Source organism: Bos taurus, chromosome 4 (genome assembly GCF_002263795.3).
Source record: "Bos taurus isolate L1 Dominette 01449 registration number 42190680 breed Hereford chromosome 4, ARS-UCD2.0, whole genome shotgun sequence".
In the NCBI taxonomy this organism is placed as follows: Eukaryota; Metazoa; Chordata; class Mammalia; order Artiodactyla; family Bovidae; genus Bos; species Bos taurus.
In genome coordinates, this window is record NC_037331.1 from 111604648 (window position 1) to 111631199 (window position 26552).

General features: G+C 45.0%; 1 protein-coding gene across 1 annotated transcript in view; it reads left to right on the forward strand.

Moving 5' to 3' along the window:
- CNTNAP2 (contactin associated protein 2) overlaps positions 1–26552 on the forward strand; it is a 2325432-nt gene that overhangs the window by 2179061 nt on the left and 119819 nt on the right. The window contains exon 22 of the mRNA XM_024991213.2: positions 5352–5445. Coding sequence (XP_024846981.1) covers positions 5352–5445 — 94 coding nt within the window. The remainder of the gene's footprint in view (positions 1–5351; positions 5446–26552) is intronic.

A 26552-nucleotide genomic window follows, 5' to 3' on the forward strand; every position in this document is an offset into this window, starting at 1 on the left:
GCCTTGAACTGATCGCACTTGACCATGACAAGTGCGCCAGGGTTCCCTGGCAGAGTGGCAGCCACCTGGTAACATGAGGGAACCGGTATTAATATGATGTGTTCTCAGGCTCTGCAGGTTGAGCTGTACTTGCCTTATCTGATTTAACGCATTCTCTCCTATAATGTAAATACTTAAAATGTAGCTGAGCTCTTCCTTCCCCGGTTGAGCCACGGGGGCTGTTTCAGGAGCCTGTCACTCACAGGTCGCCTTTGTGGTTACCCAGGTGTAGCCGGGTTAGCCTATCAGTCCGGCTAGCCAACTCCTTTTCTGAGTTGAGATGCTTTTTGTCATGTCTGTTAGATGACATAAGGACATGAAAAGCCCAGCACAAAGCCCTGCACAGAGTAGCGGCTCAGTACGTGGGCCTGGGTTCAAACAGAAACCACGTGCGTGCGTGTCTCCCCCCCGCACCCCAGAGAGCAGAGAAGCTCTGGCTTGGCAAGGCTGGAGCTGGTCTGGGGTTGCTGAGCCACCAAAAGGCCACTCTGTGGAGTTGGAGGAGTGTGCACACGTGTGAGCATGTGTGAGATTGGAGGCAGGAGGCCTCAGAGCACGCAGCCCACACAGGGCTCACAGGGGCTCTGGTTTCCAGGGGAAACAGATGGGTACCAGGCCATAGGGTCACAGGAGGATCACACTCTGGGTCTGAGGCTCAGGCAGACCTCAGGCCCTAGGCAGACCTCCCCACCCTCAAGCCAGCACTGGAAATTTCCAGAAGCCCTTTCTTCCCTCCAGGGCCCCCTTTGTTATTCTGTCACTCAGTCGCGTCCGACTCTTTGAGACCCCATGGACTTGCCAGGCTTCCCTGTCCTTCACTACCTCCCTGAGCTTGCTCAGACTCATGTCCATTGAGTCGGTGATGCCATCCAACCATCTCATCCTCTGTCCCCTTCTCCTCCTGCCCCCAGTCTTTCCCAGGATTAGGGTCTTTCCCAATGAGTCATCTCTTCACATCAGGTGGCCAAAGTATTGGAACTTCAGCATCAGTCCTCCCAATGAATATTCAGGGTTGATTTCCTTTAGGATTGACTGGTTTGATCTCCTTGCTGTCCAAGGGACTCTCAAGAGTCTTCTCCAGCACCACAGTTAGAAAGCATCAATTCTTCAGCATTCAGCATTCTTTATGGTCCAGCTCTCACATCCATACATGACTACTGGAAAAACCATAGCTTTGACTAGAAGGACCCTTGTCGGCAAAGTAATATCTCTGCTTTTTAGTACGCTGTCTAGGTTGGTCGTAGCTTTTCTTCCAGAGCCCTCAACCAGAAAAGTTTAATATTTTGCTCACTTTAAAGGAAATTAAAGGAACTCACGTTAATCATAGAGCATATACTGAAAGGAGGCAACAAATTGATTACCGACACAAAGAGACTCACATCCCAGGTACCTCCATGGGGGTGTCACTGGGAGAGAGGCAGGGAGAGCTTATTTTGGGAACAGGGCTCATGTGGGGAGGATTCCGGAAAGCAGGGCTGGATGCTCTCAAAAAGCCAGGGCAGCTCAGAAATCGATCTTATTAACAATCTCTGTCTGGGAGGCAGGAAGACAGGAACAGAACTAGCGTGGTTGTCTGAGAAGCAAGCCAGGAGAGGGCGCTGTTCGGGCCTGGTTTTAATGTCACAAGCTCTTCTTTTAATTCCGGGGATTGGTTTTCTGTTGCTGCTGTAACAATTTACTGCGGATTTAGGGTAACCCTGAGGGATTGCCTTACGGTTCTGGAGGCCAGTTAGCGTTACTGAGTGGATGGCCTGCTGCTGACTGGGCTGGTTGCCCCGAAGCTCGGAGAGGAGAATCCCTTTCCTTGCCTTTTCCAGCTTCTAGAGCCACCTGCATCCCACAGCTCATCGCCCCAGAGTCCAGGATCCCTAATTTGGTCGCATCCGCAGGTCCCAGAGCTGCTGTTCCCTTTCGCACCGTCCCCGCCACGTCACCTCATCCTTTCCTCCCACACCCTTCCTTCTGGGTACAAAGCAGGACGGAGAGTGAGAGAGAGACGAGCGGCGAGGAAAACTCGAGCGGACTCCTCTTCCCTCTTAGCTCTCCTCCTGTGGTCCTCTTCCATCACAGAACTGCCGCAGACACGAGGAGTTTAATCTCCATAAACGTTAAAGCCTTCCCGTGTATCTTCAGCGGTTGTCATATTTTCCGACTCGGTTGTTACAAAAGATTTTCTTAACTAAAAAGTGATTTGGATCAGAATGATAGATCACTGCCCTCTGAGATTCCTGCCCAATGTATTTTCATTAATCGCTTCATTAATGAATTAAGACTCAAGGGTGTTAGTGGTATTTATAGATAAACCAACGCCAGGCAGAATCACTGATGGCACAATCAAGATTCAAAAACTTCTGAGTAGTCTGTATCCTTCCAAGCAAAAGAAATAAATTTTAATATAATATAGGTAAATTTTAGCTTTGGGTTCAAGTCATCAGCTGCATATATGAAGGAAGGGGAAGAGATGAAAGTAATCTATGGAGACAAACTAGCAATTTTATTTTACATGAGCTGGGTAAAAATAATATAAAATGTGCCAAAAGCCGACTCTGTCAAGTACTATATAGGGTAGCATAGTGATTACTACATACTGTTATGATGTAACTATTTCAGGAAGCCTTTTTTTGTTTGTTTGTTTCAAACTAAATTTTAATTTTGTATTGGGGCATAGCTGATTAACAATGTTGTGGTAGTTTCTCCTGAACGGGGAAGGGACTCAGCCATACATATACATGTGTCCATTCTCCCCCAAACCCCCCTCCCATGCAGGCGCCACATAACATTGTGTAGAGTTCCCTGTGCTACACAATAGGTCCTTGTTGGTTATCCATTTTGAATATAGCAGTGTGTACATGACCTCTGCAAACTCCCTAACTATCCCTTCCCCTCGGCAACCCCAAGTTCCCTAACAACAGGTACTAAGTGGATGGAGGGACCATAGCAGTTCCCCATGTGTGCCACCAGATGGCGCCAAAGCAGTTAGTTGCTCTTTAGCAACAGGGACTAACCTAGACAGCATATCAAAAAGCTGTTACCTTACTTTGCCAACAAAGATCTGTCTCGTCAAAGCTATGGTTTTACCAGGAGTCATGTATGGATGTGAGGGTTGGACTCTAAAGAAAGCGGAGTGCTGAAGAATTGATGCTTTTGAATGTCGTGTTGGAGAAGACTCTTGAGAGTCCCTTGGACTGCAAGGAGATCCAGCCAGTCCATCCTAAAGGAGATCAGTCCTGAATGTTCATTGGAAGGACTGATGCTGAAGCTGAAACTCCAATACTTTGGCCACCTGATGTGAAGAACTGACTCATTTGAAAAGACCCTGGTGCTGGGAAAGATTGAAGGCAGGAGGAGAAGGGGACGACAGAGGATGAGATGATTGGATGGCATCACTGACTCAATGGACATGAGTTTGAGTAAACTCCGGGAGTTGGTGATGGACAGGGAGGCCTGGCATGCTGCAGTCCATGAGGTCGCAAAGAGCTGGACACGACTGAGCGACTGAACTGATAGTCGCCTCTGCCCCAGGGAAACAATAAAGTATAAAAATATTAATATTTAAGGTTCTCTGGCCAGAACATGTGTTTTATTAATGAAACACTTGAAATCATAGCAAACTTTGCAAAATTGTAGTCGAACATGCCAATGTTGGCTTTAATCATGCTTTTTTAGACTTTTATCACAGTGCTACCAGATACCCAGGCACAAAAAAAAAACTCACAGTACCAGTCCTGCAGGTCAGAACTCTCCAGATTCCTAAGCTGCGATGACTCTTGGACTCTTAATCTTGAATATTCAATAAGCTCTAGGTTTCGAGTAAGCAGTCTCAAGATTCCAGTGTAGATGGTCATTAATAATTAACCATCATTCCTCAAAGCGGCCAGTCCTCCTCCTGGCCAGTGAGATTGGTCCCCTCCCCACACTTCCGGCCTGCCTCTCCTCCCCCTGCTCCTCGCCCCCCAAGCAGGCCTGCACCCTGCAGCTTTGCCCATGCTGACCCACCTCTAGCGAGTCTAGTTTCGGAAGTTCGTGCCCCAGCACGTAGCTACTGTACGCAGTTCCCACAGGAAGGACCTGCTGGATAGGAGGACAAAAGTGTTTCCTTCTAACCCACACCTTACTTTATGCTCTCCTGAGCAGGTATTAAACTCACTTCAGAAAAACAAAAGGGTACAAAAGAGATTTCTTTTTCCCCAGGTGGTTACAAGGAACACAGAAAGTTCTAAGAGCTCACAGTTGGAGAAACAGCTAGAATGTTTGGGCTGTAAAAGTTCAGCTAAGGCAAGAATCGCCAGTTAGGGCACAAAGGATTCTGGGACAGCGGTGTTCACACTTTTGCGTGGGAAGCATAATCAGACGTGTGACAGCCATTGTCTGTAAGCTCTTCCCATCTGCTTTGTTTTTAACTCCCTCTGTTGCCAACCCAGCTCCACTCTGAAAGGTCAGCTCTGCCAGAGTAACGGTGTCTTTGCCCCCTCCAGGCTCTGATGTCCCTGCACTGTGGCAGGAAGGAGAAATCACCCTCGTTTGGACAAGCAAGAAAACTGTGACCCGGATATCTCAGCATTTGAATGTACATATTCTTGCGTGCTTGCCCACTCAGTCCTGTCTGACTCCCTGTGGCCCCAGGCCTGTAGCCCGCCACACTCCTTTGTCCGTGGGATTTCGCAGCCAAGAATACTGGAGTGCGGTGCCATTTCGTACTCCAGGGAATCTTCCTGATACAGAGATCGAACCTACATCTCCTGCCTCTCCTGCTTTGGCAGACAGGTTCTTTACTACCTGAGTCACCAGGGAATTCTCGCACGTATTCACATACATTAATATATTCATATTCACATTTGAACACACACACACATATATATATTCTGAAGAATGATATTGGTGTCCTGGTGGATAGACCCAAATGGGGAAGAAATAAGTGCAGTAAGGTGTGCTAAAGAAAATCACTAAACATGTAGCCTACTCTATCTCAGGGGCCAAACTAGAGACTGAATCAAGCAGATTTTACTCTATTAAAATGAGTGAGGGTCTTAGTCCATCAGCCACAGAAAAGGTGCGTGAGCTGGAGAAGAGCTCATAAAAGGTCTTCATGTACAGGCTCAGATCATTTTCCAATAACCCCAGCGAAGGCTGGGATGAGCTCCTATTTTCTCAGGCTGGTATTTTGGAGTCAGCACTGATGAAATAAGATCCAGAAACTGGGGCTGAAAGAGTGACATCATCCCTCAGGGAAGATCCAAGTCCCTGCAGGATGCGACGTTCTTCTAAAACAATTCGACGTTCTTCTAAAACTGTCTCTCCTTTTCTTCCTGCAGCTGGATCACTATCCTTCCGTGAGTTACCACCTGCCAAGTTCATCCGACACGCTCTTCAATTCTCCCAAGTCGCTCTTCCTAGGAAAAGTCATAGGTAAGAAATTTGGGATAAACTGCCCACATAATATTTCCTAAAGCTGCTCATTTGCCTTTGAAATGCATCATAATTGGTGGTTGAGGCTCCTATATCTGTAATGGTGATAAAACCTGTGTCGTTTGGTGCGTGACAAACTAAAACACGGGTGAAGCTGTGTATCTGCTCCCAGTTTCTTTATCTAAAATCTGTTCTTTGGTTTATTACAGAGCTCTACCTACCAACAATATTTAATATAACTTTTTCCTATTCTAAGTATTCAACATGGTTCTGTCTTCCTCTCACTGTCGAGAAGCATACCTGATTTTTTTTTTTAACTGTTTTCTAGATTTCTTGTTTGGACTATGCTGGGTCTCCGTTGCTGCTGGTTCTTCTCTCTAGTTGCAGCGAGTGGGGGCTGCGCTCTAGTTGCGGTGCATGGGCTTCTCATTGTGGTAGCTTCTCTTGTTGCAGGCAGACTCTAGGGCGCTCAGGCTTCAGTAGTTGTGGTACGTGGGCTCGATAGTTGCAGCTCCCAGGCTCTAGAGCACAGGCTCAGTAGCTGGGGTGCACAGGCTTAGTTGCTCCCGGCATCTGAAATCTTCCCAAGTCGGGGATCGAACCCGTGTGTCCTGCATTGGCAAGTGGATTCTTCACCACCAAGCTACCGGGAAGCCCTACCTACATTATTTGCAATCAGAAGGCTGATAGGAATTGGGGATTGTGACAGAACCCCCTGAGTGGATTGTGAATTTAGAAGCCACTTGGCCCTTCTCTACTACAGATCAGAGCTGTCGAGATTAACTCTGGATGTGATTGGTTACATATTTTAAGTGATTAATATAAAGCCAATGACATTTTTTTTTTCTGTAAGAGAACTCTATATTGTGAACCCAAAATGGGACTCGTAAGACAGTGGGTGATGTGCTGGCCAAAGCCGGGGGAGGGGGGCTGCTGTATGATCAGAATGCTCTTAACTGTTAAAAGCACTCATTTTTAAAAGATGGGGACAGGGGAACCTAGCAGATAATGAAAAGAACAGGGGGCCAAACCCATAACAACAAGTAACAATAGTATACACTTACAGAGGAACTTTGTGTGGGCCAAGATCCGTTTCAAGTGCTTCAGATACATGATCACATTTAATCTTCTTCGTAATTCCATGAGATAATCAAGGTATCATCCCCGCTTTACAGCTGAGAAACCTGAAGCGTCAAGAGATTACGTATCGTGCCCAAAGCCACCTACTTAAGGGTGGAATCAAAAGGTTTTCCAGGACAGTCAGATACCTGTGTCTCTCTGTTCCTGACCACCATGCTGTAACCTCTGTGATGGTGGACTTAGGAACAAAACAGAAAGATGGAAGAAGAGGATTTGGGCAACAGAGGCTGGCCTGTTGAGGGACAAGCCCGACATCCCATGTCAGAAAGCAGCCAAGAGCAAAGTGTATTCCAGGACTTAGAACAGGGGACACACGAGGCAAGACAGCGGGCAAACAGAGGTGTAGGTCGCATCCCAGGAAAGGGCCACGCCCTCAGCGAAAAGGCAGAGGGGAGTGGCAGTAGCTTAATCAGTGGTGAAAGTGAAAAGGAAAGGCAGCCCAGACCACGGGCCACCTGCTGTTCGAGGCATCGGGCTAATCATCTTCGTGTGCAAATGTGACAACGTAGTGTCACAGCAGCTCAGGGAAGCAAGACGTATGGTCATTTTCCTCATTTTACAGATGAGGAAGCTGAAGCTGAGCAGGGTCAGTTTGCTGGAGTTACTTGACTGTTGTGTGGAAAAACAGAGTTGTGAAGCTGGGTCTCTCTGATGAGAGTCCACAAACAAAGGTCTAGTCAGTAAGGGCCAAGGTCCAGAAGGAAACGCAGCGGGAAGACAAGCAATGCCGTTATAATTTGGTTACACATGCCAATGTAGTCAGTGGCGTAGAGCCCCAGTGTCTGCAGGCATGCACCCTGAGGTGTCGCTGAGTGCCCGCTTGCTGCCACATGCATTCCGCAACTCAGTGAAGAATAACAGGAAATTTTAAGCGCTCCTTCAGGGCTGACTCCATCCAAACAAACTCTACACTATGATACTGTGATATTCCTAAAGACACTGCACTATGATATTCCTAAACATTCCTATTCAGCATGAACATACGGAAACAGTGGACTTTATTTCTTTCATGAAACTTGCAAAGTCAAATTTGACAGGTACGTTGGGTGAATGCCAGTTTCCTTCACCATGAGTAACACTCTTATTCATCAGGATTTCAAGTCAGGTGACTAAATTGACACTAAAGCAAAATTGCAATATGCAATGAGGCACGAACCTTCAAGGTCATGAACAAATAACATCATAAGAGAAATCTTCTATAAGAATTGACTCTGCTCGAGATGTGCTGAGCTAAAACCATTATATGAATTTCAGGTATATGAGTAATACACCCAGAGTTTTCTGTTCACCAAAGGAAAATTTTGCCATGTAAATAAACTAACTGTGCCTGTGATGAGTTGCATGAAGAAATAGAAACCTGTAACGACCTCCACAGCCCCGACAGGGAGAGGACCTCATGGCCTCAGGCACGTGAGGCTAAGTTAAGGCTCTGCTTTGGGTCTCACGCGAGACTTCTATTCAAGACTGACTCTCATCCACACCAGCCCCAGAGCTCTCTGCAGGCCACAGGACAGGGTCTCAAAGTCCCACTGCATCCTAACAAGGAGCACTCTTTGTGACCTCATGGACAACAGGCCTCCAGGCTCCCCTCTATCCAGGGGATTTTTCAGGCAAGAATACTGGAGTAGGATTGCCATTTCCTCCTCCAAGGGAACAAGGAGCAAGTGCTCAATAAATATTTGTTAAATTGATAAACAGTAGAAGGGAAAGAAACGAAAAGCTTATCACCGTAGACGTGTCCTGCAGAGTGAGAGGATGCCGATAAGGATGCTAAGATGATAAAAACTAGCACAGAGGTGAGATCTTCCCACACAGCTTGCAGTCTCCTTTTCCTAAAGGCAGGCATCTGACAATAATGCAGTGGAAAGCATGTAGGCTTTGGAATCAGGCAGAGAGGGTGTGGCAGTCAGCTGGTCAGCTCGTGCTGCTATAAAATCCCCCAGACTAGACAGCTAAGCGACAGGCGTTTATTTCTCACAAGTTCTGAAGGCTGGAAAGTTGGCAATAAAGGTAGCAGCAGAGCAGGTGTCTGGTGAGGGCCCAGCTCCTCGTTTGCAGATGCCTGTCTTCTCATCATATCCTCATGTGATGGAGAGAAGTAAGCTCTCTCCCGTCTCTTCTTGGGTGTGTGCGCTCAGTCTCTTCAGTCGTGTCCGACTCTTTGTGACCTGATGGACGGGAGCCCACCAGGCTCCTCTGTCCGTGGGATTATCCCGGCAGGAATACTGGAGTGGGTTGCCATTTCCTCCTCCAGGGGGCTCTTCTTAGAGGGACAATAATCTCATTCAGGAGGGCTCCGCCCTCACGATCTGATCCCAGATCCATCCCCTTGGGGGTTAGGATTTCAACATACTAATCGAGAGAGAGACAAGCCCTCAGTCTGTAGCTGCCACTGGTGTTTGAGTCTGGGCTCTGCCCCTCATCGGCATTGAACCCTTGAGTTCAGTACTTGAACCTCCCAGAGCCTGGGTCTGTCAGTTACAAAATGGGAACACAGTGCCTGCTTGCAAGCTGTTAGCTTCCTGAAGCTAACAGGAAGCTAACAGTGTTGTCTTCTTACTTTTTAATTTATCTATTTGCAGCAGCCACATCAGTGCCTAATGTATGGAAAGTGCTCAATAAAATATTTGTGGCGTAAATAAACTACCTTTTTAGTATTGAGCGAATAACATCTTAATAAATATCCCGTGTAATACTTGATAATAATAAGCCAAAAAAATGATGGCTGTTTTTGGATGCTGGCTCTGTGGCAGTGTGTATGTGTTTTAGTATATAGTGCTGCCTACAGTCCTCATGACACCAGCCTGGACCACTGTTACCCTCACTGTATGGGAAAAGGAATGAAGATTCAGGAAGGTTATTTTCTTCAAGCAGGTTTTCCAGCAGCAGCCCTGTTGTCTTTTGGGGTCAGATACACAATTTTTCGTTGTGGTGGTTGACTTGTGCTTTGTGGGGTGCTTAGCTGCTTCCCGGTGCTCTACCCACTGGCTACAAGTCACACCCCCCAGTTGTGACAGCCATCAGTGACTCCAGATGTGGCCAAATGCTCCCCCAAGGGTAGAGTCACTGCCCACTGAGAACCACTGGCTTAATATCTCCCTGGTCATTGGCAGAGGAGGCCTTTGAAACAGGTGTGTGACACCAAGAGCTAGGCATTCCTTCCTGGTAACACCTGCAACTTTCAGAAGGATGAAGAATCAAGGAAGAGATCTGATACCTTGGAGATAAATTCTGTTAGTACCATCTAAGGAGTCACAGTGAGGACCTCAGAAAACATGTGGGTGCCTGGCTAAGCTAATCATCCACCATCTCCTCCAGCCAGTGTTCCTTAAAAATGTGGTCATTTAGCAGGAACAGGATTGGTGAGATCTCTCTTTGAAACTGACGTTCACGTCAGTGAGAAGCAACCAATATGCTTTCACTAGCTATGTAAATGTCCATCAGACAGCTGAACTTCAAATGGCTCTCTCATGTACTCCACTAAGGTTTTGACACCCCCTTGAGATCCACGCCCCCAAGTTGTTGAGTCAGCTGCTAATCAGAAACTGATCACATAAAAGAAGGAAAAGGAGATGTATCTAAATAAATTAATAGGACTTCACATGGAGCTCTTTGATGAGCACTGCTTGAAAAAGGACACATAAAAAGGATGAAAGAAGGGTACTTAATCCACGACAAGTGTGACTTCTAAAGGGAGCGGCAGAAATATATTCTAGAAATAAAACTGTGATCTCTGTCAACCGGCAACAGAATTTTGGAATGAGTTGTGACATTTCTGAATCCTGCGAAGAGGAAGCCAGGATCCCCAGCAATGAGCAAAGCTTCACAAAGTATAAATTTCACCAGACCTAGTTATGTCCATCATTTACTAGCTGAATGATGTCATGGACTTTATATATCTGATTTTCAACAACAGATTTAATAGTCTTTCAAGAGAATCTCTAAGTCAATTGGAAGCCTGTAGCAGAGTCTTCTGTGCTACTCATCTCTTTCCCCAACATTTCTATCAGTGCCTTGGATAAAGACACAAATAGAATGTTTATAAAGTTTGCAAATGCCACGAAGCTGAGAGGGATGGTTTAATAAGCTGGATGATAAAAAACACTTTAAAAGCATCTTGGCAGGCTGGAAAGATAGGATAAAAATAATAAGATGGAATATAATAGAGATAAACATAATTCTTGCACTTAGACCAGAAGGCAAAAAAAAGAAGAAGCGTATAAGTAGAAGATGAAAGACTCCTGGTATCATAAAAGACTCAGGGGCGGGGGTGGTTTTATGGACATTTGGATATGTGGTGACTGATTTTTAAATAAATATAATACTGAAGTATGTTAATAAGAGAATTGTGTACACAGCAAGAAGTACAGGCAGACCTCGGCTGGGAAGTCACGGCCAATCCTAAGCACCCCATTTTAAGACATCTTTTAAGAAGACAAAATAGGTAAAGGACCCATAAGGGGAAAAAAAATCAAAAGACTTGGAGATACTTACACCAATAAAAAGATATGATTTAAGAGACATGATAGAATCTGATTTTCAGTCTTGACAACTGCTCCATAAAAAAAGAATTAGGCTTTGTAGAGGCTTACTGTAAGGCACCAGAGTCGCCAAGTGAGAGGAAAATTTCAGTTCGAAAGAACTCCCTAATAGCTAAAACTATTCAAAAATGAGGAGCCACTCTTTTGAAGTAGTGGAGCTTCCAATATTGAGAGTATTGAACAAAAGCTAGATTAAAATGTGTCCTGTACTTTGAGGAGTTTCCTGGCTTGAGTGAGACCAACTTGCATAAAGCCTAAAAACCCTTGAAACTGTAAGATGATGATGGCTTTTTTGAAAGGTGAAAAATGCGATACTAAAGCCGAGAAGGTTCTCCTGTTCCATGTGAGAATTCAAAGGATAGTTGTGTTTAGGGTTCCTTGATGGCACACACCATTGTGGATGTAGTATAGGTGTGAATTTAGAAGAATGTCAGTATCGACTGCTCCTCACATCACTGTACATTCTGTGTTATTAAACAGATAGCCTCTGTTTTCAGGATTGCAATACTCATTTTAATTTTCTTTTTAGAAAGTAAAATCTGAACCTGCCTTTTGTTTGTTTTTCAAATTAACTATTCGTGTCATGGCCGTGTAGCATAGTAGTACCAAATCATAAGATAGACCTACTCTGTAGGGAAAATGTATCAATTCTTCTGTGTGAGCTTAAGAAACTGTGCTTGGAAAGAAGCTGAATAGTAACTATTGCCGAGTAATCGTTGCTTTAATGACCAGGGCTGTTTGTCAGAGGCAAGGTCTGAAGTGGTCAAATTAAAGGTCAGTGCTGATCCATTTGAACTTAATACAGTTTGTGAGTCGTCTTGGTCCCAGAAACTTTTTTTCAGAGTACCACTATAGAAGCAACTGAGATAGAAGACCTGCGAGAGACCTGTTGGAAGCCACCATATGATTTCCATTGTATCTCAAATGTGAATATTATGATCCTTGGTAAAGAAATCCTTAGTCTAAGGTTTTCCAAATATTTGGCAAAGCCTCCCGACACAGCAGGAAATGACATACCGCTGTGCTCATTCATGGATGAGGTGATATTCTCTGGTAGGCATCATGCTGCTCAGTGAGGATTTCCAGCCAAAAAATGTGATGAGTAGAAAATACATGTGCTGTTTCTAGGCAAGAAGACTTAACTGCTGATGCAAGACCTTCTGGGGTCCTTCTGTCCCTTTGATATGGTGGCCAACAAACCTCAAGACTGATTGTTCCCTCGACAGGATCCCTCTGTGACCACAACGAACAGAGCACCATGTCAACTTATGATGAACCTACAGCCTCCAAAGGAAAAAAAAAAAAACAAAAAACCTTTGCATTCTTAAGTTAGCAAGTCTACAGGGCTGTTTGTTACTGCAGCACAACAACCCATCCTGATTGATACATAAGGATTGCAGTTAAGAGCAGTCTTTGCGATCACACTTGTGGGTTTGCATTCTTACTCTGTCACTTACCAATAGTTTGACTTTGGCAAGTTACTTAGCATCTTGGGCTTTCTGTTTCCTCATGTACTAAACAGGAACAGTAATGGCCACTGCTTTGCAGGATTCAACAAAATAAGACATGCTTAATAGGAAGCATGGGGTCTGCCCCATAGTATAGGTATAATAAACATTAGTTATTTTTATTAAATCATAATTAAACAAGCTTGTAATCATTATTTGTCACACACTAGGCATTGTATACGCCACTGGAACACCTATGATGTCCAAGACAGGCACAGTTTCTTACAGGGGCTTAAGTTCTAACTGGAAGAGAGCAGCCAGTGTTGAAAGGCAATTTGAAGTGGAAGGACCTGTGGCAGGATAAATGGAAGGTGGAAATACTGGGTTCTTTGAGAGCAAGAAGGGGGAGCATTAACCCAGTCCAGGAGGTAAGGGAAGGCACCCCAGGGGATGTGGCACAGAAGCTGAGATCTGAGTGATGAACTGGAAGAAGCACAAGCTGGAATCAGGATTGCCAGGAGAAATATCAATAACCTCAGATATGCAGATGACACCACCATTATGGCAGAAAGTGAAGAGGAACTAAAAAGCCTCTTGATGAAAGTGAAAGTGGAGAGTAAAAAAGTTGGCTTAAAGCTCAACATTCAGAAAAGGAAGATCATGGCATCCAGTCCCATCACTTCATGGGAACTAGATGGGGAAACAGTGGAAACAGTGTCAGACTATTTTTTTGGGCTCCAAAATCACCACACATGGTGACTGCAGTGATGAAATTAAAAGACGCTTACTCCTTGGAAGGAAAGTTATGACCAACCTAGATAGCATATTCAAAAGCAGAGACATTACTTTGCCAACAAAGGTTCGTCTAGTCAAGGCTATGGTTTTTCCTGTGGTCATGTATGGACGTGAGAGTTGGACTGTGAAGAAGGCTGAGCGCTGAAGAATTGATGCTTTTGAACTGTGGTGTTGGAGAAGAGTCTTGAGAGTCCCTTGGACTGCAAGGAGATCCAACCAGTCCATTCTGAAGGAGATCAGCCCTGGGATTTCTTTGGAAGGAATGATGCTAAAGCTGCAACTCCAGTACTTTGGCCACCTCATGCGAAGAGTTGACTCATTGGAAAAGACTCTGATGCTGGGAGGGATTGGGGGCAAGAGGAGAAGGGGACGACAGAGGATGAGATGGCTGGATGGCATCACTGACTTGATGGACGTGAGTTTGAGTGAACTCTGGGAGCTGGTGATGGACAGGGAGGCCTGGAGTGCTGCGATTCATGGGGTCGCAGAGACTCGGACATGACTGAGCGACTGATCTGATCTGATCTGAGAGTTATCTGGGCAAAGAAACAGGGAGGAGCAGAGGGCAGGAAGAGGAGAGGTTTTTCAGTTCTCTGTTTTGTACAACAGCCCAGCCAGCACTCTGTGGCTTGAACAATACTTTATGATTTCACACAAGTTTGTGGCCTGACTCTTCTGCTTCATGTGGTCTCAGCCAGGACATAAGAATGACTGAATGGTACATAGTGGCCTCAGTCACGTGGGTGCCCGAGGAGTTTCCCTGGGGCTCTCAGCCAGGGGCCTCGGTTCTCTTGCCCAGACCCACCCCCCACCTCCGGCCCCACCTCCAAGGCTCGACCTCATGGCTGCCTGGGCTTCCTCCCATCATGGTGGCTAGTCTCTATGAAAGAGCCTTGGAAAAAGCAAAGGTGCAAACTGGAGGTCCCTAAGACCCAGCCTCAGAGCTCATGCACACCCTCCTTACTAGCGGCTATTGGCCAGATCTGAGCTCCAGCCCAGATCCCAGGAAAGGCTAAGCAGACTCTGCTTCTTGATGGCTCAGTGACAGGGTCACTCGGCGAAGGAGCGTGCAGGTGGGCGGTATTATTTCCGTCTTTGAAAACAGTGTGCCATGAGGGAAATTTGAGGGACCACAGCAAGTTTCATTCAGAAGGGTTGAAACTAGAGTAAGAAGAAGCAAGTGATCAAAATGTAGCAGCAGAAAGCTGGGTTCAGATCCAAACATGCTTCTGAAGGACACCCAAATGTCCTGACAGCCCCAGGACCGTCCCAATCACCTCCTGCCAGGACAAGGGTGAATTATTAGCATTGACCACATTCACTTTAAAAATGTGGCCCAGTGTGTTGATGAATTGTACGTCACCCATCATGTTTTAGGTTCTCCAAGGAGGAACTCTTGAGGTCAGAAGAGGAGCCCCTTGGTGGAGTAGTAGCAAGGACTGAGGATGTGAATACCAGCTTATTTGGGAGACGAGCTCAGGAAATCCCAGTAGGGGAGTGGAGAAGTGAAACCAGGAAAAGAATGGCAATTATCAGGCCACTCAGGTTGCGAGTAAGTGGTGTTCAGGACCACGGGGGACAGTGGGGGACAGTGCAGAGCCAGGGACTCGCTTCTCCTCCTTCCCACCTGGCCTGACTCAGGGCTGCTGCCTGGAGAATTAACTCCCCAGCAGTGCAGACCCGCAACCCCCACCCGCACGCACTGCCCCCGCCCCCAGGCCAGGAGAAGGCACTGGGCTCAGGGCATCACAGTCAGCCGTCTTTGGAATCCAAGCTGAATGCAGAGGCGTCGCCATATTACAGAATTCAGCCCCAAGTCACATTAAGGTTTTAATGTTATCCTGGAGGCTAAAAGCAGTCATGGAAGGATTTTTTTTAAATCAGAAGAATAACCTGCTCAGATTGATGTTTTTAGAAAGATAACACCATCTGCAGAGTGGAGAATGATAAACAGGAAGTGAGTGAGAGGCTTCGGAGAGACCTAAGTGGGGGTTGCTATGGTTGTCACACAGTTGCACATTGTCAGGCATGAAACAACTCGGATGTTCACAGACAATACAGTGTCTCCATCTGTCAGTGGTGAGTGGGCTTCCCTGGTGACTCAGCTGGTAAAGAATCCGCCTGCAATGCAGGAGACTTGGGTTCAACCCCTGGATTGGGAATATCCCCTAGAGAAGGGAAAGGCTACCCACTCCAGTATCCTGGGGTGGAAAATTCCATGGACTATACAGTTCAGTTCAGTCGCTCAGTTGTGTCCAACTCTTTGCTACCCCATGAACCACAGCACACCTGGCCTCCCTGTCCATCACCAACTCCCAGAGTTCACTCAAACTCACGTCCATCGAGTCGGTGATGCCATCCAGCCATCTCATCCTCTGTCATCCCCTTCTCCTCCTGCCCCCAATCCCTCCCAGCATCAGAGTCTTTTCCAAAGAGTCAACTCTTCGCATGAGGTGGCCAAAGTACTGGAGTTTCAGCTTCAGCATCAGTCCTTCCAAAGAACACCCAGGACTGATCTCCTTCAGAATGGACTGGTTGGATCTCCTTGCAGTCCAAGGGACTCTAAAGAGTCTTCTCCAACACCACAGCTCAAAAGCATCAATTCTTCGACACTCAGCCCATGGGGTCACAAATAGTCGGACGTGACTGAGCGACTTTCACTCTCACTGCGTGGCAAGGGCAGATACACAATGTCCAGTCCAGCTCACTGCTCAGTCTGACTTGGCTGTTTCAGCAGTCCCTTCCATCATCTCTGATCCTCCTGAATGACAATGCTCGGTCTCTCACCTGGCCTTCCCATCCCCTGCTTCCTTCTGTGTGTGTGCAGGTGTGTGGAATATAGAAGGGGATGGACAGTGAGACATCACTTACATGTTCCTTTAACATCATCACAAGGAGGGACACATGTCATCACTGGTCCTCCCTTGAGTTTGCAAGGGCTGCCATCAACTGGCCTCCAGCCCAGTGCTGGGTCCCTGGATGCACATCTGGCCTTGGGTGCTAAGATCTGAGGTTGATGAACTTATAGTCCCTCCTTGACCGAGGCAGTGCTTCCAGACACCATCCGCCATTGCTGCCTTTGTGTTTCTGTCCTGCGCTGGGGGTCAGGGGCAGAGCCCTGAGTCTGTGTCGCGTCCTCCCCCCTCCCCACGACAGCTGCACGGTGGAATCTTCAGCTTCATCTCAAGGTTTACTCCTCACAAGAGAAAGGCTGGGAGGAGCCAGAGACCCATCTGCTCACTCTTCTTTTCTTTCCTGATGAGGCTGGGTGGCCAGGTGTTGGTGTGAGCCCCCTGCACAGCAGGCTTCTCCCATAGCCTCTCATCAGGAAGCTGGGCAGGAGACCCCTGCCCCATAAGCCCCCTGCCCCATAAGCCCCCTGCCCGCTCTCCGAGCCAAAGCTTAGGTCCTCTCTCCCTCTGAACCTTTCCTTTTCCTCATAGTTTTCTTGGGCTTTTAAAAAAGAAGTCTTGCTTTAATTTGTTCTACCAGTTAGCTGTCTATCCCCAAAAAGAAGTACAGATAACATGCAGTTCCAACAGTCACTTTTTCTCACTGGTCTGCGGGTCAGCTAAGGGCTGAGGGCTCTGTGATACACCAGTCAGCTTCCTCCCAGGACCTCAGGGTTTCACAGGCAAATTCACATCAAGCCGGTGGAGGAGAAACAGACAGTAGTGTCAACACTTGTCAAGCCCTTGTTCTTGCCTTGCCCACTAAACATGCTATTGTCCAAATGAAGCCATTTGACCAAATCCAGAGACAAAGAGAAGAGAAACAGACTCTGCTTTCCCAGTCATGGCAAGAGGGCGTGGTCCCTGAGCAGGAGAGGGGATTCAAGGGATGTTGATGTTCCCTCCATTAAATCCCCCTGCAGTTAAGAAAGAGCTTTATGTCTTTCCCTTGGTGGCTGGAAGAATGAGTATTGCCTCTGTGTCACAGGAAGACTCTGTGGCCTGATGGCTACAGGATAGCCTTTTGTCCTTGATGGCTTAAAAAGTATGAGTAAAGGAATTTGGGGAAATCATTTACTCACTCAAAAGTACGTTGGCTGCTTATGTATGCCAGGTGGTAGCGATGAAACAATGGCTAAAACAGAAAATGCCTTTGATGTGAGGCATGCATCCTAGTGGGCATGAACAGGCTGAGAAAATAACTGTGTGATCTGATGTCAGCCAGTAGTAAATGTGATAAAGAAAAACAAAGGAGGATTCGGGTCAGTGCTCTCAGAGGAGATGGGAAGAGGTGGGGCTTAAGCAGGGTGAGGGCAGCCATGTACAGACATCCGGAGGGAATGTGTCCCGGGAAGTATGGAAGGTGATGCATGCCTGGCTCGTTCAAGGAACAGCAAGAAAACCAGGGTGGCTGGACCACAGTGGTGACAGACAGACAGACAGAGCTAGAGTGTCAGCCAGCAGCCAGACATTGGGTCGTAGACCATTATGGAGATGAGGTGGGAAGCAGCAGACAGTTCAGTTCACTCAGTCATGTCTGACTCTTTGCAACCCCATGGACTGCAGCACACCAGGCCTCCCTGTCCATCACCAACTCCCGGAGCTTGCTCAAACTCATGTCCATTGAGTCAGTGATGCCATCCAACCATCCACTCCTCTGTCATCCCCGTCTCCTCCCCCGTCAGCGTTGATCCAACTGAGGTAATAGGAACATTATCCACCTGCTGGGGCGCTGTGCTAACCACAGCAGGGGTGGGCGGGGAAGGACAGGAGGGACCGAAGGGACCAGCAGAATTTCAGCTGTAGAGACCAGATGGCAGTCTAGCGCTGAAACAAGCACTGGCACAGTGGAGAAGCAATGGGACAGGAATATGTTGAAGGAAGATCCCACAGTGTTTGGTGATAGATAGAAGGTGGTAGGTGGAAAAAAAGGGCCAAGATTGTTTCCCAGGATTTTGGCCTGAATAACTCGGTAAATGGTGGTGCTATTTACTGAGAATGACATTGGGAGAGAAGTGGCTTCGGGACCAGGAGATAAAAATGAAGATTTCTGTTCTGGGCAAGTTCCAGAGTGTTCTGTGGATGTGTAGTCCCATGATGCATGTCAGAAGCTGAACACTCCAGGAAGAATCCTCCCTTCTCCCCTCTCCACCCCCTGCCGCCCACCTCTACCCCCTGCCCACCTCCCCAGGCAGATGGCATCTTGGGTTGACTAGGACACAGTCATTAGTCAGAAAAGCTAAAAAGAATAAAGCTCCACCAGGAGATAATACCACTGCTATCTCCATACCATGGGGTACTGCTCAGTGACAGACAGGCACCAACTACTGATACACAAAACCACTTGGATAAATCTCTAGGGAATTAATCTGAGGGAATGGCCCATCCCCAGAGACTGCACACCTAATGATTCCATTTACATGACATCTTTGAAATGACAAAACTTTAGAAATAGAGGACAGCTTAGTGCTTGCCAGCAGTGGTGACAGGTTTGTGAGGGAGGGGGAAAGAGAAGCCAAGGGGGCTGTGGATATGAAAGGGGAACATGAGGTATCCTACCCATTGGATTTGTTCATTATCTGCCTGCAGTGGTCAAAGGCCAAGCCCACACAGGTGACCCAATTGTATGGAATCAAATATACACGCTCACACACACACTGATACAAAGTCTGACTGCCAAGGTGAATTGTATCGAGCTCAATATCCTGATTGTGACATTCCACAATAGTTTTGCAAAATGTTTCCTTTGAGGAAAGCTGGGAAAAATATACAAGAAACCTCTCTGTATTATTTCCATAACTGCATGCGATTCAATAGTTACCTCAATACAAATTTCAATTTTAGAGAAATAACCGAAGTAAGAAATCTGTATGCCTCCTGAGAAATCTGTGGGCAGGTCAAGAAGCAACAGTTAGAACTGGACATGGAACAACAGACTGGTTCCAAATAGGAAAAGGAGTACATCTAGGCTGTATATTGTCACCCTGCTTATTTAACTTCTATGCAGAGTACATCATGCGAAATGCCAGGCTGGATGTAGCACAAGCTGGAATTAAGATTGCTGGGAGAAATATCAATAACCTCAGATATGCAGATGACACCACCCTTATGGCAGAAAGCGAAGAACTAAAGAGCCTCTTGATGAAAGAAGAAAGTGAAAAAGTTGGCTTAAAACTAAACATTCAGAAAACTAAGATCATGGCATCTGGTCCCATCACTGCATGGCGAATAGATGGGGAAACAATGGAAACAGTGAGAGACTTTATTTGGGGGGCTCCAAAATCACTGCAGATGGTGACTGCAGCCATGAAATTAAAAGATGCTTGCTCCTTGGAATAAAAGTTATGACCAACCTAGATGGCATATTAAAAAGCAGAGACATTACTTTGCCAACAAAGGTCCGCCTAGTCAAAGCTATGGTTTTTCCAATAGTCATGTATGGATTTGAGAGTTAGACTGTGAAGAAAGCTGAGTGCCAAAGAATTGATGCTTTTGAACTGCAGTGTTGGAGAAGACTCTTGAGAGTCCCTTGGACTGCAAGGAGATCCAGCCGGTCCATCCTAAAGGAGAACAGTCCTGAATGTTCACTGGAAGGACTGATGCTGAAGCTGAAACTCCAATACTTTGGCCACCTGATGCAAAGAACTGACTCATTGGAAAAGACCTTGATGTTGTGAAAGATTGAAGGCAGGAGGAAAAGGGGATGACAGAGGATGAGATGGCTGGATGGAATTACTGACTTGCTGGACATGAGTTTGAGCAAGCTCTGGGAGTTGGTGATGGACAGGGAAGCCTGGTGTGCTGCAGTCCATGGGGTAGTAAAGAGTCAGACACCACTGAGTGACTGAACTGAACTGAACTGAACTGAATCAAAGTAAAAGAGGATCTAGTCCATACTCTTCTCTGGACTCATGTATTCGTGGGATGGTGTTTAGTGTCTACAAGAGGCTGGTACACAAGATCCTGCAGAAGGGTGATGGGCAAGAAGGAGGATGATACAGCCATCACACCATTTCCTTGTTCACCCATGACTTGCTTGCCTTTGCATTTTTTAACAGAAACAGAGAAAAATGTTGTAGATAACCTGCTACTCTTTTCAGAAAGAGTTCCTGACAGTCTCCTGCGTAGGATGAGGCAAAATTGATAAATGAACAAATGGCAAATAGTTAATTGAGATTCCTCCTCGGTTGCCTTCAGCTTTTATTATAATGATTAAAGAAGTCATAAAATGCTGATGAGAAAGCTTATTTAAGTGATAGGCAAGAAATAATATTTCTTGAAGAGAAGCAATTATATCTAATTTTTCATGTCCTTAAGAAAATTTAAATCTTAACATCCAAAATCTTTTCAAGGCTGAAGGAAGCCTTCTATTTAGAAGGCAATTCTCCTGTGAGTTATACTTTGAGGTTACCTTCTCATTCTTTTTTAATTGCATTAATAACTTTCATTCTTAGACATCCATATGGGTTTTTTCCATCATCATTACCTTCATACAGTCATAGAAACATCCAAGATATAATTTAATTAAACCATAATCGTGTCACATCACAGCTAAGGAAAACGATGCTCACAAAGGTTAAGGGACAGAGCCCAGGTCATGTGGCTGGTTCATTCAATATTGTTTTCAAAGTACCACACAGTCAATGGCATAATCGTCTTGGCTGGCCAGGCAAATATGTCTTTGACAAATAGAATTAATAATTACAGCAGTGTAACCAAATGACACATTCTCAACATCCAGATAAAAGAGCTCCAAAAGCAAATTTTTTAATATAGTTTAGGCTGGAAGAGGAGATTTCATAGAGTGAAGATGAAGAATGCACACTGAGTTGTCAGACGCCTGGGGTCAGCTGCCCCCTCTACTCCAGGAGCTACCGCAGGCTCCCTGCATGTCTGAGCTTCAGTTTTCTATAAACTGTAGGTAACAGTAGTACTGATGTTCAATGCTTTCTTATGAAGATCACAAATGGTATCATGAATGTAAAGCGCTTATCACAGTACCTACTTCATAGTCAGGACTCGAGACATCTTAGGCAGTGTTACTGTGTCTAGTCTTGACTCTTAATCTATAAAAATGAAGAAAGGTCTGACCTCAATGCCAAGTCACTCATAAAAACAAGGAATCAATAAGCCCTGAAAACGTTGGGAAATGTTCAATGAAAGCAAAATCAATGCCATCGTATCTCCACCTTTTTTCCCAGAATTAAATTATTTTTCATTAACAAAACAAACCCCAAAATGTACTTATCATTAAAATTCAGTGAGAAAACATTACTTCTGTTTTTATGACATTTTTAGTATTTGGTTACACCAGATTGTCAAAAGCAGGGAATCTTTTTCTGTCACGAATCTTCAGCTCACCTGTTTTTGACATACAGTGTATATTGGTATACCCAATTATTTCTAAATAAGCAAGCACCTTGAAAGCCACAATTCCTCTTACTATGGTATTCAGAACTATTCCAGAAGACACAGAAAATTTAATCATACAGTCGATCATCATTATTCATAGATTTCATATTTGAGAATTCATCTACTGGTTAAGATTTATCTATAAACCCAAAGAATTACTAGTGGTGACTCTGGTCATTTGCAGAGATGTGCAGAGCAGAAAAAAGGAAAAAAGTGTGTCACCAGCACACACGTTCCAGCTGAGGTGGGCGAGGCCTCACTGCCTCCTTGCTCACTCTCTTTCTGTAAACAATTGTCGTGTTCATGGTCTATTTAGTGCCACATCTTTTTGCATTTGGGGGCTTTTTATTGGTGATTTCACAGTTCAGAACGGCTCTGATGACGTGCTCAAGTGCTGTCTGTTGTTCGTAAATGCAAGAAGTCTTTGTGCTTCACAAAGCACGTTATCATTCAAGCATGAGCTACGGGCTGTGGGCCATGAGTTCAATGTTAATGAATCAGCGACATATGTTAAGTAAGGCATCTTTACATAGAAACACACATAAAACAAGGTTACGTATTGACTGGTTGGTGAAATGCTATGACCAGGGGCTCGAGGAGCCTCACCCTGTATTTCCCCTGGGAGCAGTATTTATTGCTCAGCATTTACTAATTCAGTGTTCACACTGACTACGGAAAGCATAAATATTGAGAATCAACTGCACTATGTTTAACCCCCTATCACATGACTGTGATGATGCATTAGATTTGTGTGATACTTGGCAATGTTAAAAGCCCATCATGACTATTATCACATATGATACCGTGGAGGTTAAGAAGAGGGTCATTATTGCTCAGTGAAATAGAGTGGCAGGTCCAACTGAGGTTACCTGGTAGAACTGGATCTTTTCCTTCTGGCCTGTGACATCTCATGGTTCCTCACTCAGCACGATGATCAACTGGCCCTGAGCACTGCTTTACCTTAGGACCCAGGGAAGGAGACCATGGTGTGTTTGGGGAAGGGAGTCTGAGCTACAAAGATTCTTTCCACAATCTTATTAATGGCCTAGAATTTCAACCCTGGAGACCTTGAGGATTAATACATTGGGATGTAAAAAAAATCAGACTACCCTTCATTTGAATGGGGCTTCCCAGTTGGCACTCGTGGTAAAGAACCCACCTGCCAGTGCAGGAGACATAAGAGACAGGGGTTCAATCCCTGGGTCGGGAAGATCCCCTGGAGGAGGAAATTTCCACCCACTCCAGTACTCTTGCCTGAGGAATCCCATGGACAGAAGAAGGACAAAACAGAAAAGCACAGTAAAGAGTAGACTGAAGAAGCAGATTTATCCCACAAGTTTGTGCTTTAGAGAATCCCCCAGCAGATTATGGCCACATTTGAAAGGCTGGCCTGCCGGCAGACTTTTCTGTAATAGTTGAAGAAAGAATAGAGAAGCCATAGAAATACAAAATTTGTTTAGAAGGGTATTACATCTCTTAAAAATCAGTTAGGATGTGAATAATCCTGCTATTTAAAAAAGCACTAAATGTCTACAATAGGTATTTCATATATGGTTGGTGTTTTCTGGCAGCAAGCATCGCCAGACTTTTATTGTGACATCTCCATGCTCTGGAAATAAGACAGACTGTTGTCTAAGATTTCTTTTCTGTTTTTAAATGTGGTTGTTAAAAACAAAGTGTGCTTAGGTAAGGAAGCTAAACTTCTCAAAGAAACTTTTGAATAATTTGTAAATCAAACTACTTCTCCCAGGTTAATTTTTTCTCAAACTGTAATTCCACCTTTAATGTCCATGAGGAATTAGCATGTGAAGTATGAATTCAGAGGATAAAGCAAAGTTGTAAATCAGAAAGAAGGCACTGTTCCGTTTTTCCGTCCCTAGAGTCAACTTTAACTGATTGTCCTTCCATCTCATCTGCAGTACGTAGGTAGATATAGTCAGGAGCAACGTCTGTTGAGCTTGCTAGTCTCACCCTGCAAGTGCGTACCTATTTAAACCCCCCACTTGATAGATGAGCAAAGAGGTGCAGAGAATTTAAGTGACACATGCCAAGTCATATAGCAAGCAGTGAAACCAGGATTTCAGGTGCATCTTTCTGTGCTCGCTTGTCCATTTATTGTCTGTGCCTGTTTTATGAAAGAGAAGGGCCCTGGGAGAGAGACATCTTATCCTTATTTGCCATCTTAAGTAGAGGACCACATCAGTCTCTGATAACATCTCCTCTCCTCTTCTCCCGCCCTCCATCTCCCAGTGCGGTTCCTATGTCCGCAATATGTGCAACCAGCAGGCTCTGCAGGAGTCTGTGACCCTGATGTAGAGACCCCCACACAGAAGGAGCTGATTTCAAATTTCTAGCTAACATGGGAAAGGCAATAGGAGGGAGACAGGAAAGAAAATTCAACCAATAAGTACAGGCTCAACATAGCTCATATCCACAAATTAACTTTTGTGGGACTGATTCTTAAACATATTCTAAAATATTAAGTTTTTATCTATTTTTCTTATTATTAGCTGAAAGTGAAAGTGAAAAGCAGAAGTGTTAGTTGCTCAGTCATGTCCAACTCTTTGCAACCCTATGGACTTTAGCCCACCAGGCTCCTCTGTCTGTGGGATTCTCCAGGCAAAAACGCTAGAGTGAGTAGCCATTCCCTTCTCTAGTATTATTAGTTGTATGAATCAAACCCTAAAACAAATAAGCTTTTTTAGTTCTTTTTTTAATAGTAAGGTTATTTAACTGAAGTTAATACTGAATTAATGGCAATATCAGGTATAAATGGAGTTATGTCAGTAATTTAAAACGAAAGTGACCTAGTCTTACTAATGACTTACTGTCATGTGGCTTAATAGTTTGAAGGTTTGATTTTTCGAACTTTATTTTTAAAATTTAATTAACTGACTTTAATTTTTAAAGCAGTTTTAGGTTTACAGAAAAATCAAAGAACAGAGTCCCACGTGCCCATTCACTGCTCCCCAGAGCTGCACAAAGTTCCCCGTTACTAGCATTTTGCTGCACCACAGTTATTTTTGGTGCTGTATACTTGCCACAACATAGTATGTTTGCTATAAATGATGAAACATATTGGCACAATATTTTTTAAATTTATATATTACTGAGTTATTTGTTTTCGGCTGTGCTGCGCAGGTTTTCCTACAGTTGTGGTGAGTGGGAGCCGTTCTCCAGTGGTGATGCTCGGACCTCTTGCGGTGTGTTCTCTTGTCGGGGAGCGTGGTCTCTAGGGTGCTCGGGCTGCAGTGGTTGTGGCTCCGGGGCTCTGGAGCACAGATTCAGTCGTTGTGGTACACCGGCTCAGCTGCTCCACAGCGTGTAGGATCTTCCCGGCCCAGAAACTGAACCTGTGTCTCCTGCCTTGGCGGGAGGATTCTTTACGACTGAGCCACCCAGGAAGCCTCCTGATACAATATGATTAACTCATGTCCATAGTTTGCATTTAGGGTTCACTCTTTTTGTTGTACATTCTCCAGATTTTGACAAATGTATAATGAATGACCAGTCTCCACTGTTACGGTATCATTAGGACAGTTTAGTCTAAAAATCCCTTGTGTTCCAACGGTACTTTCCTCCCTGCCCCAACCCCTGACAGACACTGATCTTTTTACTGTCTCCATGGTTTTGTCTTTTTTGGAATGTCACAGAGTTGGAATCACACCCTTTTCAGACAGGCTTCTTTACTTAGCAGTAGGCATTGAAAGAGCCTCCATGTCTTTTCCTGTCTCTATAGCTCATTTCTTTTTATTGCTGGATAATATTGCAAGCTTATTTTCCTGAGTTGGAGGGAGGGTGGATGAAGAAGCTAAATTTAAGTAGTCATTATAGAAAAAAGGTAGAAAACAATAAAGAAAAACAATTATTCAACTTTGCTCATAATTGTATGAACTTCACAGCTCTTTGACTAGTTAGCATCAATGGCAAGCTAGATGCCGCCAATTAAGTGATTCCATTTCAGGCTGTGCATGCTGCCTGGGGCCTCCTTTCTGACTCAAGTTTATTATCATTGTAACCCCAAAGCAACTATTTTTAACAAATATACATATATCCTCTTTAAGATAATGTAATTCTATTAAATTAAATCAGGAGGGAGCTTTCACACTAATAATTAAGTTGGTTTTGCGTATTCTGTGGGTCTGTTCTGATTATGTGTTTCTTCATAGTCCTTAATCTATTTTTTAAATTTGTTGCAGTCATTTCTGTGCTATCTTTCCAAAAAAAGTCAAACAGAGCCAGTTCATCAGAAAACATTTCCACAGAAATTGAACACTTTTAAGGTTCAGAGAAGTGACTCATTAAGCCACAATTCAATTAAATTTAGCAAATATTTCCTGTACAACCACTGTCTGCTTGCGGTTGGCATGAGGGCCGAACTTCCTGTTCATTTTATTTTGACTATTTAATAAGAGCAGATTAAAATATCTTCTTCTGCAACAAAAGAAGGGAAAAAGCCCAACTGTGTGTATTGAATTTTGAAGACAGGAGAGGAGAGATCTGAATGGGGAGTGAAGGGGTCTCTCACACACGTGGCTCCCTTTGCCTCTGTCTCCCAAATCTGCAGCATTTTTCGCAACCATGCCCTATAGGACCGTGTCAGTTCAGCTTTGAAAAGACTCAGCTGTCCACAAGTGCCTGGAAGGTCCCCGTGCCCTCCAGAGCTGCACGTCAGTAGCATCATGGGATGTGGAGGAGAAGAAACAAATCTTTTCTCGGAAAAGGAGACTAAAGAGTGGGGAGAAAGGGTGGATGCTGACCCACACATGTACTTTCAGGAGCAGAACTTCTCTGCTCTTGGCACTCACGGTGACCTGAAT